Here is a 22,945-nt window from a genome sequence, read left to right on the forward strand (position 1 = left end):
ACAATGACTTCACAAGGAGTAACAGTAAGTAAAGGGAAGGAAAAGATGAAACCAGTGACTCGTTGAAGACAATGATTTGTTGGACCAGTTCCAGTTGCTGTGACAACTGTACGTCTGGTTAGGGCGGCTAGGTATTTAAACCTGAGGACACACAGTCCCGGACACCCAGTCCTCACCGTATTCCCCTTGAGCTAAGGTCGCACAGACCTCGCCCAATCACTCTGGTAAGTCTTCAAGGTAGACTCCCAAACCTTCACAGACTTTGTTCACCGGCAATCCATAATGACTCTTGGATGCTCAGAACGTGACGCCTAACCGGCTGGAGGATTCACAGTCCTCAAGTGTAATAAGTCTTCAGATCACACAGACAAGAAGACTTAAGTGATGCCCAATTCTCTTTGGCTTTGGGTGGTTAGAGCTTTATCCTCGCAAGGAATTCTCTCTCAAAGGCTTCGAGGTGGGTTGCTCTCAAACGACAAAAGCCGTACTCTGAATCTGAGCAGACAACCGTTTATGGTTGTAGGGGGTGGGCTATTTATAGCCACTAGGAAACCCAACCTGATTTGTCCGAAATGACCCTGGGTCACTAAGGAACTGACACGTGTTCCAACGGTCAGATTTCAAACTCACACGGCAACTTTACTTGGGCTACAAGCAAAGCTGACTTGTCCGACTCTGGACAAGATTCACTCTCATAGTCTTCACTCGAAGACATAGGTTTTGTTTAAGCATCACTTTAGTCATTCTGACTAGTTCTTTTGGACCCCACTTAACAGTATGGTGGTTCCTATGACTCAACAAAGAAGAAAAAGAACTATGAAAGATCTAAGTCTCCGAGCTCCATAGGCTTCATGCGGTGTCTTCTCTTGTCATAGGCTTCAATGTGAATATCTTCATATACCACCTTTGACATCAATGTCTTTATACATTTTTAGGGGTCATCTCTGGTAGGAAAACTGAATCAATGAGGGACTTCTACCTGTGTTATCCTGCAATTCTCACAAACACATTAGTCCCTCAACTAGGTTTGTCGTCAATACTCCAAAACCAACTAGGGGTGGCACTAGATGCACTTACAATCTCCCCCTTTTTGGTGATTGATGACAAACTAGTTGAAGTTTTCAACGGGGAATATAATATCTGAAATTGTAAAGGATAAGGAATTGTCTTCATAAGTTGCAATGGCTCCCCCTGAAGATGTGCATATAAGTAATTTGCTTTTGGAATGCAAATGCACATGGCAGGTTGTGCTTGTGGAGATCCTCTTCAACTTATGATGACAATCCACTATGCATGTGAAGGTATGTGAAGATAATGACATGCATAATGGAAAATGGACGTCTGCAAAATGATCTAAGTGCGAAATTTATCGTCGCACATGCGGAATTTATCATCGCATCACAAGGTGGCAAATAAGTAGCAGACGACCATTGAGTTTAAGTGTTACAACTCAAAGAACCAAATGTATCAAAACGAGAGTTGTAAACACGAAGCAAAATATAAAGCACCTGCCCATATGGACCCGTTTGAAGACTATCAAACTCGTATGCTTCTCCCCCTTTTGTTAGTAAGGACCAAAAAGGTTCGAAGACATAGAGCATCTACTCGTTCCCATGAAGAGTAGGTGAAGCAGCAGGGTCGTCGGTGGTAGTCGGCGGTGCAGAAGAACTTGGAGCAGTGTCGAAGCATGCTGAAGAAGGTGGCGGTGAAGTAGCATTGTCTTCATCCTCGATCACTCTGGCATTCACAGTTGCAGCAGAGGAAGAGAACTCAGAGTCTTCAAGAGATGGAGTTCGTCGCAGCACTGCCCTTCAAGGAGGTGTGGAGTCAAACTTGAAGCGCTCAGAGAAGCCATCCTCTTGAAGATCATCTTCAGAACACAGCAGCGTCAGCCCTTTCCATGTGCGTCGAGAGGTTTCATGAGCAACAAAGGCATTCTTGGTGGCAAGATTGCGAATGCGATTAACATCCACCAAGAGGCTTTGCATTTGACGCTTCAGCCAGTCATGATGCCTATCCTGTTTCTGATGAAGAGCCACCAGAAGCTCTCGGTCATTGAGAACACGAGTGCGCTTCTTGGGTCGTTGGGCAATGGTGCTATCAGTGGCTTCAGTGAGAGCAGGATGCGGTGCACGTGTAGTGCCAGCCAAAGGATACACACGAGTTACTGCTTCAACGCCTTCAATGTTCTGAGAAAAACTTTGATGCTCTGCATTCTGAAGACTTAGAGGTTCCTTGGCAGGCTCAGGATAGATGGCTTCAATAGACATATCCACATCAGGCAAAAAGATCCGATGATTGCGAGCAGATGGCTGATATGAGATAGCGGAGTGAAGTTTGATCAGCCGCATTACCCATGGGGCGTAGAACTTCAAGCCAAACAGATCAGAGCCTGATGCAGCAAGTTGGCGAATGAAGAAGTCCTGTGCATTGAAGCATTTTTCATAAAGAATATAGAAGACCAAAGTCTTCATTGCACCTTCCAGCTTGGCATGTGGAGAATGTCCTTTGATTGGCCAGAGAGTTCGCCTTATGATGTGATAAATAGTCCTTGGCAGATACTCAAGGTCTTCAACGAAGAACTCCGTGGGATAAGCAGCATCTTGGGGCAATGGCTTCATCATACTGAGCATCTGACTCATGTTAGGTTCAGGCTTATGAAAGATGCTCTTAACAGCTTCACTATGAAGCTGACAGCCATGTTCGTAGAGATCGCCAGGAGTGGGCAAACCAGTGAGCTCAATGATGTCAAAGGCTTTGGCTTCGTGGTGAACGTTTCCTGTCATCCACTCCAGGACCCAAGTCTTCGGATCTCTGTTATACCCGCGGATGTGAAGTGTGGCATAGAATTGGAGCAGCAACTCTTCATTCCAATGCTCTTGGTCAGTGACGAACGGCAGCAATCCAACCTCTTTGAAGCAATCCAGAGCTTCTTCCAGACAGGGCAGACCAGCTATTGCTTCAATGTCAAGACGCTTGTGTGGGAAGATGCGACCTTGATTGTAAAGAATGCAGGAGTAATAGCTTCGCTGCGGATAGCTCCAGAACCGATCAGATGATATTCTTTCCCTTGAGTAGGGGTTCCTAGAGCTATTGAAGAATATGTTGTCTGCTCTGAAGCCATTGATATTGAAGGAGCCAGGTGCTGATGCAGGACCTGGGAACCTGGGCAATCTTGGGATTGGCTTCTGTACCTGAGGTCTGTGCTCAACATGATAGTCGAACTGGGGAGCGGCAGTAGACGCAGGAACAGAAGTAGTGGGATCAGTGGCTTTGCTGACTTCTGGTGCTTTTGATGGTGAGGGCTCCACATTAGCTTCAGCCATGACAGCGTCAGTGGCTTCAGTGGTGTTGGTGGTGGCAGCCTCAAGATTTTCAACCTCCACTTGACGAGCTGGAGGGTCGGTCACAACCACGTTCTCCTCGAGAACCGCTTCTTGGTGGGACAGGGGAGTAGCAGCTTGTGGGGCTTCTTCTTCATTGGCTGATGCAGCCGGAATATCTTCAGCAGTTTTACCTTTAGACGCAGAGACTGGGGGCCTTGGACCTTTGCGAAGCCTGCGCAACGCGGGCGACGCCTGTGGAGTTGGTGTTGGCTGGGCCTCAAAGTCTTCTTCCTCTTATGGGCGATCATCCCATGAAGCATCCTGAGCAATTGGCGTCAGTGGACGACCAATGCTGATGAGTTCGTTGTGCGTTAGCACGGGCGATGATACCTGTTGGTGCTCTAGCTGAGGAAGGACTGCATCATCTTCAACATGGTCATGGTGACCAATGTCTTCAGCAGCGATGGGATCAGCTGCTGAAAAGTCTTCGGCTTCATGAGCCTCTGTGAAAGCAGGCTCATGGACAATCAGTTGACGTTCTTGTGGTTCAGCGTCAGGGTGAACCATGGAAATGGGTTCAATAATCAAGGGCTCTGTGGGAGCAGCCCGTTCCTTCTTGGTCTTTCTTTTCTTCTTGGAGGGGGCAGTAGCAGAGGCTTTAGGATGTTTCCTCTTCCTTGCTTCAGCCTCAGCAGTCCTGGTCTTCTTCAGTTCTGAAGCGGTTAACCCGGCCTTTGGTTTCGGGCCAGTCATGCTAGTTGGGAAGACAATGGGATCTGCTTCCTGCCTTGGTGCGTCGGGTTCAGCCATAGTGGGCTTCTTCTTCTTCTTGGCAGCCATCCTGGGGTCGATGCCAGGACGCCCAAGGGCATTGCGCTTCTCCGCCTCATTGTAGGCTTGCACACACCTGTCAGCCAGGACCTTCATGCGCTCACGAGAACTATGAGCTTCTGCACGTTTCTTGAGAAAGGCTTCCTTGAGCTCATGCAGCATAATCTTGAAGTTCTTCGCGTCTTGCACGCTGAGCTTGGCCATATGCTTCTTGAACTGAGATTTCTCAAAGTCAATCTTCTGCTTCAGTTCAACAATGCGCTGGGCGATGGCTAACTCTGAAGCAATGGCGCCATGGAAGGCGACACTGAGGCCAATGGGTAGTTGCAGATCTTCGAAGCTGATGTTTGGCGTGTCAAACCACTCATCAATGAAGTTGTGGATGATTGTTACATCAAAAAGAGGCAGGTCATTGAAGATTTCTGCTTCTTCTTTGCTCTTGATGAGTTGCTCAAGAGCGTTATCTGCAAGATCTTCATCACTTGACAGATCAATGGCATCATTGCACAGAATGGCAGCAGCTGTTAGCTCTTAGCCGGTGTGTGGCAGAGGCATCTTGACCTTCTGGGGCTTGGAGATGCGTGACAAATCTTCAGACTGCACACTGTCTTCAGGAGGTGCAGTTCCCAGTAGCTTCGCCCGTGAGGTTTTTGGTGAAGAGGCAGGCTTTGAAGCTTTAGGCTGCTTCAACTTCTTTGGCTTCGGCGCTGCAGGCGCTTCATCTGATTCAGCGTCAGCTGCAGGCTCATTCACGGCTGTCCCTTGAACCAAGATATGGGTGATGAGACCTTCAAGGTTGTAGAAAGGACCGACGACATTGGGTTCTGCATCTCGTGTGCCGTTAGCCCTTGGAGCAGAAGGACCAGGGTTGAAGTCTAATCCCAAAGACTTCTTGTTCTGCTTCGCTGAGTTCTTGGCAAACTGAAAGTTGCGCTTAAACAGATTGTCGTCACGACACCATAGTAGTGACGATGGGTGTGCATCTGCAGGCTGTGGCCCACGGACCATGCAGGGATAGAAGCCTTGTTCAATGGCTTCATCCCTGGACCTGGGTTGAAGATTTTTGTATACGATGTCTCCCCAAGGTCGCTTGATGGCATTTTTTTCAGCATATTCCTGGGTCACAAACCGGTATTTGAACCATTGTTCCCCCCAATATCTTCGAATCCATTGGATTCGGGTCTTGCGCTGATTGTAATCCTCTTCAGGATCTGTCTTGTAAAGCTCTGAGAGGTCATCAGGCAAATCTCTTGATGTTCCCCCACGACGCTGTCTGCCACCCTTCCTTACTGATTTCTCTGCAGGCATGAACTTCAAACTGAATGGCTTCAACACGTTCAAAGGCTTCAAAGGTTTTCGCTTGCTGGACAAACAGGAACTGGCTTCGGGAGAATTTATATGATGCTGTAAGAATTCTGCAAATGAATGCAGACTATGAGAACCAAGGGATTCTCCCACGGACATGTACCTGTGACAGCATTAAGGTGCGAGGGAAGGGGAAGAGGTCATATGCATTCTCAGAAGATTTTGAAGATAAATCAGTTTAGAAGACATTGACCTCATCGTGCTAAGACATTCACTCATAGATAAGGAGTTGGTTCCAGATTTGTACGAATCCACGGATCAGTACAAGTGAGGAATCTACTACTTTGTGAAGCATAAGTGAATATACTAGGCATGTAAGGAGATGCAGTATGAAAGAGATCCAACTTGTGTGAATAGAAACTGCTTGTGGTAGAAAGTGATAAAGCTATAGGATCTAAGGGGCCGTAAAAAGAAGGTTTTATTTACCACACGAAGAACTGCTAGACTGAGTGGAAGAGGAGGCCGAGCAGTTCGATCTTCCGTGCCCTAACTTGGCGACGGAGGAGACCTACGGCGACGGTGGAGAGGACGATGTCCGCGGTTGGCGTGAAGACGGCGTCGGAGAGGTTGCGGCAGCGAAGCGCTTCGTCGCCGGCGTCGTCGAGGGCTAGCAGTGGCGCTAGGGTTCGTGCGAGAGTGGAAGAAGAGATAATGACCGCTGTGAGGTGTGTATTTATAGGTACAGGGGCGGCACTGCGTTATTACACAGGTGGCCCTGGCGATTCGCATCTGAGGAACACGTGGCCATCATGCAGCATATTGGGGTTTGTTCCACATCCCACGCACGCCTGGATTGCCGGGTGGTCGTTCCCACTTCTTCGGGTTTCATGTGAAGGAATGAGCATTGAAAACGGACTTAATGGTTGTCTTTGTATCTTGACAAGGACGCAGAGAAGACATTCGACAGTTTCAATAGAATGCATATGATTTGGAGAGATAGAGTTTGAGATAGATAGCATAGAGAGGTTAGGGTCCGATCACATTCACTTAGTTCAAAAGATTCAACAAGAAGACATAGCTATAAGTAAATGCTGTAGAGGACAGAACACTAGTTTATATATATATAATCAACATAGTGAAGATAATCATGAAGACATGTTGAGATTGAAGCCAAATCAAATGTGAAGACATAGCAAATGTAACGCCATGAGTAAAACGCTTCAAACAGAACTTTTGGTGGTGGCGTTACCCATCGTATAGGAAGTATTAGACCCAGACACGGCGCACAATTATCGTGGCGCTCCGAAGTCAAATTTCACATTAATGTATTCACACTTAGAATGTATGTCTTCATTGATTGAAGATATACTTTACTTCGTGTGTTGCACATCTAAGTCATCAATATGCATAAGTGTTAGGATGTGTGCCTGATCACAGGACATTTGAGGATTCCAAGATATTTAGCTCACACCGTAACTTGCAAAATCTCTTCTCATCCAAGGGATTGGTGAAGATATCTGCCAATTGCTCTTCAGTGTTGACGTGTATGATATCAATATCTTCCTTCACAACATGATCTCTGAGAAAGTGATGACGAATTTCAATGTGCTTTGTCTTCGAGTGCTGAACTGGGTTGTTGGCAATCTTGATGGCGCTTTCATTGTCGCAGTAGAGTGGCACTTGCTCCAGATGAATGCCATAGTCCTTGAGTGTTTGCTTCATCCACAGAAGCTGAGCGCAGCAAGATCCAGTAGCAATGTATTCATATTCAGCAGTGGAGAGAGATACACAGTTCTGCTTCTTTGAAGACCAACATACAAGTGATCGTCCCAGAAAGTGACATGTGCCTGATGTAGACTTGCGATCCACTTTGTCACCAGCATAATCAGCATCCGAGAATCCAACCAGATCAAACTCTGAGCCCTTTGGATACCATAATCCTAGAGTTGGGGTGTGAGCCAAATATCGAAGAATTCGCTTCACAGCTAAGTGATGCGACTCCTTTGGTGCCACTTGAAATCGAGCACACATGCAAACACTAAGCATAATATCTGGCCTAGATGCACATAGATAAAGCAAAGGACCAATCATGGAGCGGTATACCTTTTGATCGAATTCTTTACCATTGTCGTCAGGAGCTAGATGATGCTTGGCTGGCATTGGAGTCGTGAAGCCTTTGCAGTCTTGCATACCGTACTTCTTCAGGCAATCTTTGAGATACTTCTCTTGTGATATGAAGATGGTGTTGCATTGCTGTCGTATTGGAAGACCGAGGAAGAACTTCAGCTCTCCCATCATGGACATCTGATATTGCTCTTGCATCATATATCCAAACTCTTCACTGTACTTCTGATTGGTGCAGCCGAAGATAATGTCATCCACATATATTTGGCACACAAACAGTTCACCATCATATGTCTTCGTGAAGAGAGTGGGGTCGAGGGAACCAGGTATGAAGCCTTTGCTCTTCAGGAAGTATTTGAGTGTGTCATACCAGGCCCGAGGGGCTTGTTTGAGGCCATACAGTGCCTTGTTGAGCTTGTATACCATGTCAGGATGTTTTGGATCTTCAAAGCCAGGCGGTTGTGCAACATACACTTCTTCTTCAATCTTGCCATTGAGAAAGGCGATCTTCACATCCATTTGATATAGAAGTATGTTGTGGTGATTGGCATAGGCCAGCAGTATGCGTATGGCTTCAAGTCTAGCCACATGAGCAAATGTTTCGTCAAAGTCAATGCCTTCCACTTGAGTATATCCTTGAGCAACGAGACGAGCTTTGTTTCTGACAACTTGACCATGCTCATCTTGCTTGTTGCGGTATATCCATTTGGTGCCTATTATGTTGTGCTTCCGAGGATCAGGACGCTTAACCAGTTCCCATACATTATTCGGCTCAAACTGTTGAAGCTCTTCTTGCATAGCTTGAATCCATTCAGGTTCCATGAAGGCTTCTTCAAATTTCTTGGGTTCTGTTATTGAGACGAATGCGAAGTGCCCATAGAAATTTGCTAGCTGAGTTGCCCTTGAACGAGTGAGCGGACCGGGTGCATTGATGCTATCAATTATTCTTTCAATCTGCACTTCATTGGCAACACGAGGATGTACAGGGCGAAGATTTTGCTCTTGCTGATCATTGTCGTTGTTAGAGGGAATGTCTTCAGGATGAGCATTGTCTTCAGGTTGGTCTGGTGTGGAGATGATAAGTTCCTCTTCAGGTTGAGCTTCAGAAGGTATGATTTCTCCAGTTCCCATTAGCTTGATTGATTCGCTGGATGGAACTTCATCTAGCACATTTGGGAGGTTCTCTCTTTGTGAACCGTTAGTCTCATCAAACCGCACATCCACTGTTTCAACCACTTTATAATGAAAGAGATTGAAGACTCTGTAGGAGTGTGAATCCTTTCCATATCCAAGCATAAAACCCTCATGTGCTTTTGGTGCAAATTTTGAAGTGTGATGTGGATCCTTGATCCAGCACCTTGCACCAAATACTCTGAAGTAACTGACATTTGGCTTCTTGCCAGTAAGGAGCTCATAAGATGTCTTGTTCAGAAGCTTGTGAAGATAAACACGATTGATTGTATGGCATGCAGTATCAATGGCTTCAGGCCAGAATTTTCTTGGAGTCTTGTATTCATCTAGCATCGTTCTGGCCATCTCAATGAGTGTTCTGTTCTTGCGTTCGACGACGCCATTCTGCTGTGGCGTGTACGGGGCTGAGAATTCATGTGTGATGCCCAAGGTATCAAGATATGTATCAAGGCCAGTGTTCTTGAATTCAGTGCCATTGTCACTTCTGATGTGCTTTATCTTGGCGCCATAGTTGTTCATTGCTCGATTGGCGAAGCGTCTGAAGACATCCTGCACTTCAGTCTTGTAGAGGATTATGTGCACTCAAGTATATCTAGAATAATCATCAACAATGACAAAGCCATAGAGACAAGCAGTAGTAGTAAGAGTTGAGTAATGAGTGGGACCGAAAAGATCCATGTGGAGCAATTCGAAGGGTCGAGTAGTTGTCATGATTGTTTTTGAGGGATGTTTGGCCCTCATCATCTTCCCTGCTTCACAGGCACCGCATAAGTGATCTTTCTTGAACTTGACGCCCTCGATGCCTATGACATGCTTCTTCTTTGCAAGGGTGTGGAGGTTCCTCATGCCAGCATGCCCAAGCCTCCGATGCCAGAGCCAGCATTCTGAAGCTTTTTCTAGAAGACATACGGCAAGTTGTGGTCCTGCTGAGAAATCTACCACGTACAAATCATCTTTTCGATACCCTTCAAACACTAGAGACTTGTCAAATTCCATTAGAACAAGGCAACGATATTTTCCAAATATTACGATCATGTTCAAATCGCAAAGCATTGAGACAGACATTAAGTTGAAGCCAAGGGATTCAAGAAGCATGACTTTATCCATGTGTTGATCCTTTGAGATTGCAACTCTACCTAGACCCAATACCTTACTTTTACCAGTGTCAGCAAATGTGATGTGGCTCTTGTCGGATGGACGTAAGGTTGAGTCCATAAGAAGGCTTCTTTTGCCAGTCATGTGGTTGGTACACCCACTATCAATAATCCATTCTGAAGACGCTGGTGTCGTACCCTACAGTGCAGTTAGGGGGATAGGCTTCACGAAGAGAGTTGTGAAGCAAAAACATTTGACGAACCAGTGGGTTATGAAAGCTTAGATCCAGATTAGGACTGATAGGGAGAGTAGCAAGCGATTCAGGAACGAAGTACATAGTAAGACCATTCGGGCATTTGATCTTGCGCCCTACAAGTTTAAGGTCCCCAGCAATAGCGTCAGACGATTTTGGTTTTCTGCTGGAGACCTTTCCCTGCAAAAGAGAGTTAAGCTTTCTTAGCCACCCACATCTTCAAGGGTGGCTTAGAAGCAATAAGTCTAAGTGCAGCGTCTGAGAACTTTGGCTTTGGAGCTCTAGCAAAAAGTCTTACAGGCGGACAATAGTACTCATAAGAATAAGCAGAATAGTTCTTGGTCTTATGAACATGGCGGTTTCATGAACCGCGCTCATATTCATAGGCCTGAGTATGGTTTCCCTGCAAAACATTTGCGTTAGTGCGACTCAGGTGAGTCCTCTGTCTGTATGAAGCCTTTGGGCCGTATGAAGCCTGTGGTCTGGGGTTAGTCTTCTTCATCTGTGGTGTCATGACGACATTCACAGGAAGATTTTCCAAACACCTTTTGGGCACCCAGATCTTCTTCATAGGCGGTCCATTCCTGCAGTTAGTACCAATGTACCTGGCAAACACTTCACCATTCTGATTCTTAAACAGTTTATAGTTTGCATCAAAGGATTCATCAATGACAATGGGGTTAGCACAAGTGAAGCCAGATAGATTGGATGGATCTGCTGAAGGTTCCTTTGCAGCAACCCATGTGGTTTTGGGATACTGCTCGGGTTTCCAGTAAGAGCCATCAACATTCATTTTCCTTACGAACCCAACACCCTCTTTCCTCGGGTTTCGGTTCAGAATCTGCCTTTTGAGGACATCACATAGTGTCTGATGCCCTTTAAGACTTTTGTACATCCCTGTTTCAAGCAATGTCTTCAACCTAGCATTCTCATCAGCAATAGCAGTGGTATCCTCAGCAGAGGGGTTAGTTACCACATCAACAGTTGAAGATATTGCAATAGTAGTAGCAGTAGAACATTCAGCAACAGAAGTAGCATTATCATGCTCAATGCATTTAAGACATGGTGGTTCAAATCCTTCCTGAGCGGAACTGATCTGTTCGGCGCGAAGTGACTCATTTTCCTTTTGAAGATCTTCATGAGCCGCTCTCAATTTCTCAAGATCTTGCTTCCTTTGAAGATAATCATAGGAAAGCTTTTCATGAGTTGTTGAGAGCGTTTCATGACGACTTTCAAGTTCCTCATATTTAACGTGAAGATTTTTTATGTCTTCAATTAAGGACTCAGATCAAGTCATTTCAGCGCCCAACAGATCATCGCTTTTGTCTAACAGTTTTTGAATATGTTCCATGGCTTTTTGTTGTTCAGTTGCAATTTTAGCAAGTGTTTTGTAGCTGGGTCTTGAACCACAATCAGAGTCATCGTCACTAGATGTTCGATAGTGAGTAGTGCGTGTGTTTACCTTGGCACCGCGTGCCATGAAGCAGTAGGTAGGAGCAGAGTAGTCCTTGTCATTTTGCATCGGTGTCGGTGGTGAAGTCATTATCTTCAGTGTTGAAGATGGACTTGGCAACGTATGCTGTAGCCAGACTTGCAATGCCAGAATCGGACTCCTCCTCAGACTCCACCTCCGCCTCCTCAGAAGCGAACTCCTCCTCTGAATCCATTTCCTTGCCAACAAACGCACGTGCCTTGCCAGATGAGCTCTTCTTGTGTGATGAAGACTTTGAGGAAGACTTGGAAGAAGACTTTGAGTATTTCTTCTTCTTCTTGTCGTCAGAGTCATATTCCTTGCTCTTCTTCTTCTTTCTGTTCTCATTGTCCCACTGCGGACACTCAGAGATGAAGTGGCCAGTTTTCTTGCACTTGTGGCATGTTTTCTTCTTGTAGTCATGAGCAGAAGCTTCATCATTCCTTGAGCTTGATCGTGAAGACTTTCTGAAGCCTTTCTTCTTGGTGAATTTTTGGAACTTCTTCACAAGCATAGAAAGTTCCTTTCCAATGTCTTCAGGATCATCAGAACTGCTGTCAGATTCTTCTTCAGATGAGGAGACAGCTTTTGCCTTCAAGGCACGAGTTCGCCCATAGTTTGGACCGTAGATATCTCTTTTCTCATAAAGCTGAAACTCATGTGTGTTGAGCCTCTCAAGTATGTCGGACGGATCGAGTGTCTTGAAATCAGGTCGTTCTTGAATCATCAGGGCTAGGGTGTCAAACGAACTGTCGAGTGATCTCAGTAGTGTCTTGACGACTTCATGCTTGGTGATCTCAGTAGCGCTGAGGGCTTGAAGCTCATTTGTGATGTCAGTGAGTCAATCAAACGTGAGTTGGACATTCTCATTGTCATTTCGCTTGAAGCGGTTGAAGAGGTTGAGAAGGACACTGATTCTCTGATCTCTTTGGGTTGAGACGCCTTCGTTGACCTTGGATAGCCAGTCCCAGACCAGCTTAGATGTTTCCAAAGCACTCACATGGCCATACTGTCCTTTGGTCAGATGACCACAGATGATATTCTTGGCAGTAGAGTCCATTTGAACGAACTTCTTGACATCAGCAGCAGTGACACCTTCTCCAACCTTGGGAACGCCGTTCTTGACAACATACCATAGGTCGACGTCAATGGCTTCAAGATGCATGCGCATCTTATTCTTCCAGTAGGGATATTCAGTTCCATCGAAGACGGGGCATGCGGCGAAGACTTTAATTATCCCTGCAGTCGACATAGCTAAAACTCCAGGTGGTTAAACCGAATCACACAGAACAAGGGAACACCTTGCTCTGGTACCAATTGAAAGTGCGTTATATCGACTAGAGGGGGGGTGAATAGGCGATTTTTATGGAAGTCTTCAAAACGTGGAAGTTTCGAAGACAAACGCTAGAAATAAACCTATTACCATGCAGCGGAAGGTAGACTACACTAGGCAAACCATAGTCAAGTATTCAATCAAGTGAGAGCACAATGACTAATAGCAGCAATGTAGTAAAGATCAGGTAGGAAGATATTATGAAGCCAAACAGAACACACAGTCACTCAGTGAAGACAAAAGATAGTGCAAACATACAATGACTTCACAAGGAGTAACAGTAAGTAAAGGGAAGGGAAAGATGAAACCAGTGACTCGTTGAAGACAATGATTTGTTGGACCAGTTCCAGTTGCTGTGACAATTGTACATCTGGTTAGGGCAGCTAGGTATTTAAATCTGAGGACACACAGTCCCGGACACCCAGTCCTGAACACGCAGCTCAGGACACCCAGTCCTCACCGTATTCCCCTTGAGCTAAGGTCACACAGACCTCGCCCAATCACTCTGGTAAGTCTTCAAGGTAGACTCCCAAACCTTCACAGACTTCGTTCACCGGTAATCCACAATGACTCTTGGATGCTCATAATGTGACGCCTAACCGGCTGGAGGATTCACAGTCCTCAAGTGTAATAAGTCTTTAGATCACATAGACAAGAAGACTTAAGTGATGCCCAATTCTCTTTGGCTCTGGGTGGTTAGGGCTTTATCCTCGCAAGGAATTCTCTCTCAAAGGCTTCGAGGTGGGTTGCTCGCAAACGACAAAAGCCGTACTCTGAATCTGAGCAGCCAACCGTTTATGGTTGTAGGGGGTGGGCTATTTATAGCCACTAGGCAACCCGACCTGATTTGTCCGAAATGACCCTGGGTCACTAAGGAACTGACACGTGTTCCAACGGTCAGATTTCAAACTCACACGGCAACTTTACTTGGGCTACAAGCAAAGCTAACTTGTCCGACTCTGGACAAGATTCGCTCTCATAGTCTTCACTCGAAGACATAGGTTTTGTTTAAGCATCACTTCAGTCATTCTGACTGGTTCTCTTGGACCCCACTTAACAGTACGGTGGTTCCTATGACTCAACAAAAAAGAAAAAGAACTACGAAAGATCTAAGTCTTCAAGCTCCATAGGCTTCATGCGGTGTCTTCTCTTGTCATAGTCTTCAATGTGAATATCTTCATATACCACCTTTGACATCAATGTCTTCATACATTTTTAGGGGTCATCTCTGGTAGGAAAACCGAATCAATGAGGGACTTCTACCTGTGTTATCCTGCAATTCTCACAAACACATTAGTCCCTCAACTAGGTTTGTCGTCAATACTCCAAAACCAACTAGGGGTGGCACTAGATGCACTTACAATCTCGTCAGGGTGGAGGAGGTGGTTGGAGGTAGCAGCGCCGGATCTAGTGTCATCCATGCTTCAAGTAGTGGGGGTGGATGTATCGCATGCGACACTTGGAGGTGGACAATGCTGCCATGACATGTGTGTGGGCCGGCGTGTGACGGTGGGGCTAGGCTTGGTGGTGATGTCGGCACTCGGAGGTGGACTGCATGTGTCCTCGTGGTGGTGTCGCGGTCTCGAGCCCCAGTGTGCTAGAGTGCGATGCTCCGATGCCGCGACGTGACGGCTCCTTCAGGCGACGCGAACTGACCTCTTCATCGGTGTGGGGCGGGGGTGTGCTCGGGCCAAGCCATGACAGGCAGCCGACGAGGGTACCGCAGGGTCCTCCTGCCCTATTGGCGGTAAATCTAGGGTTAGGTTGTGGTGGGCTCCGAAGGCTGCATTGGATTTGGCCCAAGGAGGGTCCTCTACGCCGGCGGCCTATCTTCTAGGGCTGCCCCAGCGATGATACTGGTTGACCCAAATGCCCCGTGCCAACGGCCGATATGGGGGCTGGTGATCCTCCTGGAGGCAGCGTCGATGAGTGCGGTAATCCCTTAGGGCGTGACGGTGTATCTTCTATGCCTCTTCTCGACGACGGGCTAGAGAGGTTTAGTTGTGCGCGTTTGTGCGCCTTTTGCGCTCTGGGATTGCTTTCTGTTTATTTCTCTTCGATCAGCTCTTGAGGATTACCTTAATAAGTACATTGTGTATTCTATCGCTTGGGTGGGTGGCTTTATTAATACGGAATCCTACATATGTTCGCAAAAAGAAAAAGGAATCCTACATAACCAAAAGAAAAAACATTGTAATAAATGTTGAAAATTTCTTTGATCCAAGTGGCCTTCACAGATTTTTGTGAGGCAAAAATGGCCCTTACCGCCGTTGATCAATCTTCGAATCTTCAAAGGTGCGCTTTTATTTTTACATTTTTAAAAGAAGAAGAAGAAGATGATGAAAAGGCGGCGGTCAACTTTGGGTGGCAGTTGTTCAACGCTCTTCTTTGTGCTCGGCCACTGTTCTCGGCGGGTCCCACGGTGGTACAGAAACCCCCACGCCATCATCCATCGACGCTCCTCTCTCCGTCTCATTCATGGCTCCTTCCTCTTTCCCCAATGGAGATGGAGCAGAGCACCTTCCTGACTGCTCCTCCTCCGCTGGACCGTACTGAGGCGCAGAGCCAAGGCCTCCCGTCGATCTATCCTGCCGCTGCGGGTGAGGATTAGGAACCCTCTCTGTTTCTTGGAGTTGATTTTGCGCCGGTTCTTGTTCGCCTCAAACATGCCATCCCTGCGGCGCAGAGCACTGATCGCAGTTTGGTTTGCAGTTTTCTTGGGGCTTGGAAGGGGGCCGAGCGGAGCCGCCGAGGCGAGCCTGCAGGGTGAGGCGGAGTGAGAAGGAGGGGCAGAGGAAGAGGAAGAAGGTTTGCCCCCATGCCCTCCCTCCCAGATTCGTTCTTTAATTTCAGATGATCCCTTCGAGATTTGCGAATTGTTGCTTCTTCTAAGCATTCCAGAGCTCACCCATCCCACCGCATTCAGCTTACACTAGTAGTAGTACTAGTAGTACGTTGAAGTTGTACAGTAAAACAGAGATCTCCTGACATTGGTGGCGGTACTGGTACATACTGTACTAGTTAAATGTAAATGCGATTTCTTTAGGCTAAGCACACCTTTCAACCAAAGCACCTGGAACACAGAGATCAATTTGTTTAGGCTAGGCACTCATTTCAACCAAATCACCTGACTAAAGGGCAAAGGCACACCATTTTTTAAGGTTTAGTGACGAACGAACCTGCTGCTCTTGTAAACTGCAGGCAAAGTTGTCTCAGCCAACTAGGCTCATCTTTGCTTGTTGAATTTTCAAACAGATATTGCAGAAAATTCAGAACCCTGAGATTTTGTGACTCTAGTCTTGTGCGAACTCAGCCAACATGCAGTTAACTTATACTAGTGTTTATTTGCAGACTACTGAATTTTTGGAATGTGTTGAACAGAAGGGATTTCTTCAATGTCATTTGCATATGCTTTAATTTCATTTTTTATTGATAGACCATCATGGTCTGGTTTTGACTTGCATATTCAATAGAATTTTGTGGTACACAAAAAAAATAACACATCAACACAACGCCGATACATAAACATCAGCGATTCAGCATACCTTTTCTCCTTACTGTTTTGACATGGTTTCTCTGGTGATCTATGTGCACAGTTTGATCCGGTGAAGCTGAGGAAACTTGGCCCTGCATTTAAGAAGATTGGCTCCGTAACTGCTGGCAATTCCTCTAGTATAAGGTTTGCTATTTCCGTACCCTTTCTACCTGTTTACTATCTTTATGGATATTTTCTTAGAGTGAAACTGAGGTTTATGCAACCACATTTTAGCTTGAACAAAGCATTTAGCTAGTAGATATGGAGCTATGCGACTGAAGTGACCCTTTTCAGTATTTCTATACTCAACAATGTCATTCGGATTTTTTATACTGCTTGGTCTGACATTGTAGCATCATTTTTACATGACCAGACTACCTTCTGTTTACAATATCCAGCCAAACTATGTTGTATATCTTCAGTAGTAAAAATCAAGGGTCTGTTCTGTGTCATCTTAAGAGTGTACTGAAGCTAGATTATTTCAGAGCTCAAAATTTAGGATTTTTTTCACGGTTAAGATGAATTATGCAAAGCCATGTTTACGTTAAATTGTAACTGTAGTGCCATTCGTATGCTCCTATGTACAGTGCCATGCTTATGTTGAACAGTAAAACAGAGATCCTGCATTGCTGGTGGTGCTGGTGGTTAAAAGTAAATATGGTTGTTTAGGATAAGCACAACTTTCAGCCAAATTACTTGGCTAAAGGCACACAAAAAAAGTAAAGGTTTAGTCCAGTTTGATGGATATAGCTTCAGCTCTTTTTGTTCCTGCACCACTCTTCATTAATCATTGCTCACACATTTTTACTATTTCAGGCCACAAAATGACCGTAATAGATTTCATAGATCTGAGTGATCATGATATTATTGACTTGAGCAGCAGCGATGACGAGGCTGTTCAGGAGGATCAGATTGCAACTCAGCACCGGGCGGCGTCGCTTGATAAGCAGGATGTGTTTGTCCTAGCTGGTGAAGGAAGCCGAGCGGTGCAGGCCGTGTTTGTTGCAGCTGGTGAAGGAAGTCAAGATGAGCAGGCCGTGTTTGTTGCAGCCAGTGAAGGAAGTCAAGATAGGCAGGCTATGTTTGTTGCAGCTAGTGAAGGAAGGCAAGAGGCTTCTGAGCCCGGACATGCTTTGGAAGCTACCGCATCGTCCATGATTATGGAGGAAGCACCTCTTGTTGCAGCTACTAAAGGAAGTCAAGATGTGCATCCTGTGTTTGTTGCAGCTAGTGAAGGAAGGCAAGAGACTACTGAGTCCGGACATGCTTTGGAAGCAACCGCCAAGTCAGTGCGTGTGAAGGCGAAATATCATAAGAAGAACTACCATACCGGCACTCCTAGGAAAAGTCCTAGGCTTATACAGATGGGTGAATGTTGTACCAGTCCTGTGGAAGAGCCAGCAGCCGATTACAAGAGGTCTCGCATGCTCGGGCCAGCAGAAGAATTAGCTGCCTCTACCGACTCAGCTGAAACGGCTGTCCTCACTATGCCACATGTTGGATCAGCGAGTTGTCTTCGTTCTCCAACATCAGCGATATTCGCCGGTAAATTCTTCTCTACCCCTTTGTCATTACAGTTGTGTGTTTATCATGCAAACGATCCATATCAAGCAAACACTACAACAAATTTCTAGTATTTGAAAAGTTTAGCAGTGGCCTTCCTGAAAAATGTTAATGTTGGCCTGCTGTAGGCCCGACTTTCATCACTCCGAAAGCTCAGACTTCTGAAGGTGGCGACGCAAAGTCAGTGAGTGTGAAGACAAAATATCGTAAGAACTACCATACCAACACTCCTAGGAGAAGTCCTAGGCTCATACAGATGGGTGGATGTTGTACCAGTCCTGTGGAAGAGCCAACAGCCGACCACAAGAGGTCTCGCACGCTCGGGCCAGCAGAAGAATCAGTTGCCTCTATCGACTCAGCTGAAACGGTTGTCCTCGCTCTGCCACATGCTGGATCTACGAATTGTCTTCGCTCTCCAACATCAGCGACATTCCCCAGTAATTTCTTCTACATCCTTTTGTCATTACAGTTGTGTCTTTATCATGCAAACGTTCCATATCAAGCAAACATTGCAACTAATTCCTGGTGTTTGAAGTTAACATTGGCCTTCCTAGAAAAATGTTAATAGTGACCTGCTGCAGGCCTGATTTCCACCAGTCCTACAGCTGTGACTTCTGAAGGTGGCGATGCAAAGCTGGTGAGAGTGAAGGCGAAACATCCTGAGAGGAACTACCATATCTTGTCCTTGGTTAGGGAAAAATCACCTCTTGGTACGGTTGTCCTTGCTCTCCAACATGCTGAATCGCCGAATCGTCCTCGCCCTCCAACATCAGCATCATTCTTGTCATTACAGTTGTGTTTTTTATCATGCAAACAATCCATATCAATGCAAGTGTTGCAACAAATTCCTAGCATTTGGAGTTAACAGTGGCCTTGCCAGAAATATGCTAACAGTGATCCTGCTGCAGGTCCGACCTCCACCAGTCCGAAGGCTCTCTTCTCAGAAGATGGCGACGCAAAGCTGGTGACCGGGAAGGTGAAACGTCGTAGGAAGAACTGTCGACCCTGCAAACTAACTCCTTAGGCTGAATCTTTCTGTTGTTGTAGTCCTCTCATAGGTAACCACTCTTGTTGCATCTGTAATGGGATCGATCCGAGCTCGCATTGCCCCATCTCTCTGCATCAAATTCGTCTAGGATGTAGGTTGTGGGTGATTTTTGGACTTGTTTCGTCAAGCACATCATTAATTAGCTGGTATTTTGGTGAGCTTGGAAATGCGCGCAGCTGCTGTTTTCTGGTAGCTTAAGAATTTTTTGTAGGAGTTAATCCTGGCTCAAAGCTGAGATGTAACCAAACCAAAAATTGACCCAGATTTGTGAGAGCAACTGCATTTTGATTTATTTACTTTGCGAAAAAAGTGTGTTTGGCTTTGGTAGATAAAGGCTGAAGCGATAGTTTAGTTCTGTCGGCAGGTGAATTTACTGGTGTTCTTGCTGACCTGCACACCTGGTAATGTTATGCATGACAAAGTGTTGTTGCTGCGGTTCAGAATACAACCTTTTGGAGCATGGCATTTTATTTTAGTTTCGTTTTATTTTTTGCGAAGGCTTGAAAGTTCTTTTAGAATTATTATCGATTTAATGCTAGATATGATGAGAAAATTGCAGACATGCCACGGCCAGCTAGAAGATATGCATCTGACAGAAACGGGAAGATAGGAGGCAATGGTTTGCGAGGGCGCATAACCTTTTTTTTTTGTTGAAAGAACGTGTTGTATTTAACAAACTATGAATGGGCCATAGAGAGAGATTTGGAATTTTAAAAAGAAAATCATTTTCTCCATTAGAAAAGCTAACAATGCAGATTTCTTATATTTGTACATGTCTTCTCTTTGACCTGGAAGCCATCTTTAGTGCAGTTGAAATCACACATACTAGAATGATGATGTAGTAGTAGTAGAAGTGAGCATTCATTCAAAATTTAAAAGAAGGCGTGGGTGGCATCCAGTCCAAAATTTAAAACAATGATGATGTAGAAGTGATTTTTCATATGAAAAATTAAGAGAATGCTGCTACGGTGCTTTTTGGTGGAGACCGAAGGGAGCAAGATATGAGCCTCGCCCAGCTTGCAGCTTGCCAATGGCTCCAACAATTCCCTGCCACCTGCCAACAATTCCAATGGCTCCAACAATTCCATTGGCAGGTAGCACAGGAGTAGAAGTAGCCAACTGGCCATCCACGTCAAGGACCCAACTTTCTTCTTTTTCTCTTCTTTTTGGGGGCTCGGACTCGACCATACTCCCACCGTCCGAAAATACTTATCGAAGAAATGAATGCATCTACATTCATTTTTATCCTTTTGGGCTAGTTTTGGAGGGAGGGTACGATTTTTTACCGGACTGTCCGCTCGAACGCTTGGGAGAAGTGGGTGGAGTTTGAGGAGTTCCGTTGTAGATGCTCTTAGGTCGCGGGTTCAAGTCCCACCCAACGTGTGACAATATTTTTTTCGCATATTATGTTAGGTTGGCAGTGTTACGAAAAGTCCACGGTAAAGATTAGTTAATTTGCGAGCAGTCAAAGGTGCGCTGCTGACGTGGTAGTCACGTGGCCGATTTTCTCCCTTCCGAATCAGTTTCCGCCTTATTTGATCAAATGAACGAGTTTGAAATCAATCAGGTCTCGAGTTGTTGTTGTCCTAAAGCCTGCAAAACAATTTGAGTTCATTGAGTAATGGCGCATTTCACTTCTATGTTCATGCGTAGGAAGAATGCAAGGGTAGGAACAATACTCCCTCCGATCCATAATAATCGTCGCGGTTTTAGTTTAAATTTGCACTAAAACCACAACAATTATTACAAACCGAAGGAGTATTAAATTTCTGTTCGAACAAATAGAAAGGTCAATTTGCCATAATATGGATTACTATTATTTTTAACTTTTGCATGCTCATGCTAAGCAGAAACAAATTTATTGGTACGTGGAGCACAAGTTACTTTCAAAATGGAACAAAGATGTGACCTTCCAACTGATCGTACACGCACAGAGTATTTCCTGACATTGAGATTGAGATTGCAAATGGAATGACAAAAAACAACGCAAGTCCATACATTTCTCACCAGAATTAGCACCAGTTGACCCGATAACGTCATTAAAGTTCACTGGTAGTGGTAATACTACATCTTGAATGGTTTAATTCAGCTGGATCTCAGCAAGGAATTTTGAGCAGGAGCTGATCGGAATGCATGGTGGTTTGCCATCAGTCCGACCACGGCGAGCTCTTGTCGATGCGCACGTTCAGGGCCACCTCCATCTCCATGCCACCGCCGCCCGCTCCTGGGACCAGGTACACCGCCGGCACCGCCAGGAACGTCGGCTCGCTGGCGGCGACCACGGCGCCCGGCGAGGTGCTGCTCCTCATCTGCATCTCCACCAGCACGATGTCCGTCTTGCCGCCGTTCGACGCCGCCAGGTTCGCCCACATTTTGCACGTGAACCGCGGCCGGGTCGCCGCGCTCGGCCTGGCGCAGACCACGGACACGGCGGACGCGGACGCGCCGAGCGCGCCCACGGTCAGGAGGAACACGCAGCCGTCGTCCTCGCAGACGAGCAGCAGCAGCCGCGGGGCCGACACGGGGACCTGGATCCGGCTCACCTTGCCGTACTGGAAGCTGCGCACCGGCACCGAGTGGACGGTGTTGAGGTGGCCGGCGAGCAGGGGCGCCGCGCCGACGAACTCGCAGCCCGGCTCCGTGCAGCGGCAGGGCGCGTGCGGGCACGCGCTCTGGTGCTCGCCGGCCTCGTGGTAGGTCACGTACTTCTGGCACCCGGCGTTGGGGCACTCGACCCTGGTCGACGACACGACGGCGTCCAGCGCGGGGCAGGGGCCGAAGAGCCCGCCGCCGTCCACGCACGCCTTGCACCGGCCGCAGGGCAGCCGGGCGACGCAGACGCCGCAGGCAAAGTGGCCGCCTTTGCACTGCAGGCACACGTCGGTAAACCAGCACATCTTGTGCAGGAAAGGAAAGAATCCGGAAGAAGGAAGGACAAGGAGCAGAGGAAGAACCTGGAAGACGGGGGGCTTGAAGGGGAGGGTGCAGAGCGGGCAGTGGAGCACGCACATGTCGATCTTCACCGCGAGCTCCGCCCTCGGGCTGTGCTCAGGCGCCGCCGCAACGATGGCGCCTCCTCCGGCCGCCGCGTCGTGCGCGACGAGCTCTTGCTTCACGAGGTGGCCGTTGGGCGGCTCCAGCCGCGCCTTCTTGGCGCTCTCGTCGGCGTTGTCCATGGCCGACGGCGAGCCCCTGCTCCTCCCCTCGGCCTCGGCGGCAGCGGCCTGCATCCTATCCTACCTACCACCTGGGAAAGGAAAACCCGCTCTGGTGAGTCAAGTCTGTGTGGGGCGAAGCTTTTTGAGACGGCAGACCAAAACGGCCACGCCAAAGGATCGGATATTTTGCACTGACCCTAGCCGATGCCGCACAATCATTTTTAAGAAAGTCCAAAACAAATCTTGAACTTGTAGACGACATCTAAATTGAACCTTGAACTCCTAATTTTTGAAATGAGCACATCAAATTGTCCGATCCCGGTCTATTATAAACCTTAAGAGCGTTTAGCTGGTACTCACTGACGTGGCATGAGAAACCCTGGGATCATTGACTAGGTCGTGTGTTCCTCCATTCGTTCTGATCGCTTCTTGTTTCGGTTTTTTCCTTTTATGCTTTTTCTTCTATTTTTTTAATTTCTTCATCGGGTTTTGCTTTTTGTGTTTCTTTCTCGCTTTTTTCAGGTTTTCTTATTTTATTTCACTTCTTTTTAAAATATGGTTTTTTCTGGTTTTCTTCTTCTTCTGTTTCTTTCTCCGTTTTCTTTGAGGTTTTTCAAAAACACAAGTCTACATTCTACATATACATGAGGTATATTTTTCAATACATGTTTAACAGTTTTCAAGTAGATGGTTAACTTTTTTTCCCAAATAT

General features: G+C 46.5%; 2 protein-coding genes across 3 annotated transcripts; one reads left to right on the forward strand and one right to left on the reverse strand.

The window, feature by feature from the left end:
* Positions 1-15,350: 15,350 nt before the first annotated feature.
* Positions 15,351-19,367, forward strand: LOC123059885 (uncharacterized). 2 transcript variants are annotated; one of them, XM_044482421.1, is made up of 7 exons: positions 15,351-15,529; positions 15,642-15,737; positions 16,526-16,608; positions 17,281-18,009; positions 18,156-18,464; positions 18,609-18,737; positions 18,936-19,367. In XM_044482421.1, exons 4-7 carry the CDS (start codon positions 17,289-17,291, stop codon positions 19,049-19,051), a joined length of 1,275 nt encoding a protein of 424 aa, XP_044338356.1. In that variant the 5' UTR covers positions 15,351-15,529; positions 15,642-15,737; positions 16,526-16,608; positions 17,281-17,288; the 3' UTR covers positions 19,052-19,367. The 2 variants fall into 2 exon arrangements, with proteins under 2 accessions (XP_044338356.1, XP_044338355.1); XM_044482420.1 differs by lacking the exon at positions 18,936-19,367 and having other exon boundaries at positions 18,609-18,914.
* A 1,646-nt stretch (positions 19,368-21,013) lies between these two features.
* On the reverse strand, positions 21,014-22,372 carry LOC123059886 (putative E3 ubiquitin-protein ligase SINA-like 6). The gene is made up of 2 exons (XM_044482422.1): positions 22,030-22,372; positions 21,014-21,942 (listed from the first exon to the last, which is right to left on the reverse strand). The coding sequence occupies exons 1-2, from the start codon at positions 22,303-22,305 to the stop codon at positions 21,223-21,225; spliced, it is 996 nt and encodes a 331-aa protein (XP_044338357.1). The 5' UTR covers positions 22,306-22,372; the 3' UTR covers positions 21,014-21,222.
* Positions 22,373-22,945: the final 573 nt, after the last annotated feature.

The sequence above is a fragment of the Triticum aestivum genome, chromosome 3A (assembly GCF_018294505.1).
Source record: "Triticum aestivum cultivar Chinese Spring chromosome 3A, IWGSC CS RefSeq v2.1, whole genome shotgun sequence".
In the NCBI taxonomy this organism is placed as follows: domain Eukaryota; kingdom Viridiplantae; phylum Streptophyta; class Magnoliopsida; order Poales; family Poaceae; genus Triticum; species Triticum aestivum.

Coding starts and splice junctions, on each gene's coding strand:
- LOC123059885 (XM_044482420.1), top strand. CDS start 17,289: ATGACCGTAATAGATTTCATAGATCTGAGTGATCATGATATTATTGAC. Junction 18,010..18,155: donor AACATCAGCGATATTCGCCG/GTAAATTCTTCT, acceptor GGCCTGCTGTAG/GCCCGACTTTCATCACTCCG. Junction 18,465..18,608: donor AACATCAGCGACATTCCCCA/GTAATTTCTTCT, acceptor GACCTGCTGCAG/GCCTGATTTCCACCAGTCCT.
- LOC123059886 (XM_044482422.1), bottom strand. CDS start 22,305: ATGCAGGCCGCTGCCGCCGAGGCCGAGGGGAGGAGCAGGGGCTCGCCG. Junction 21,943..22,029: donor TCAAGCCCCCCGTCTTCCAG/GTTCTTCCTCTG, acceptor GTGTGCCTGCAG/TGCAAAGGCGGCCACTTTGC.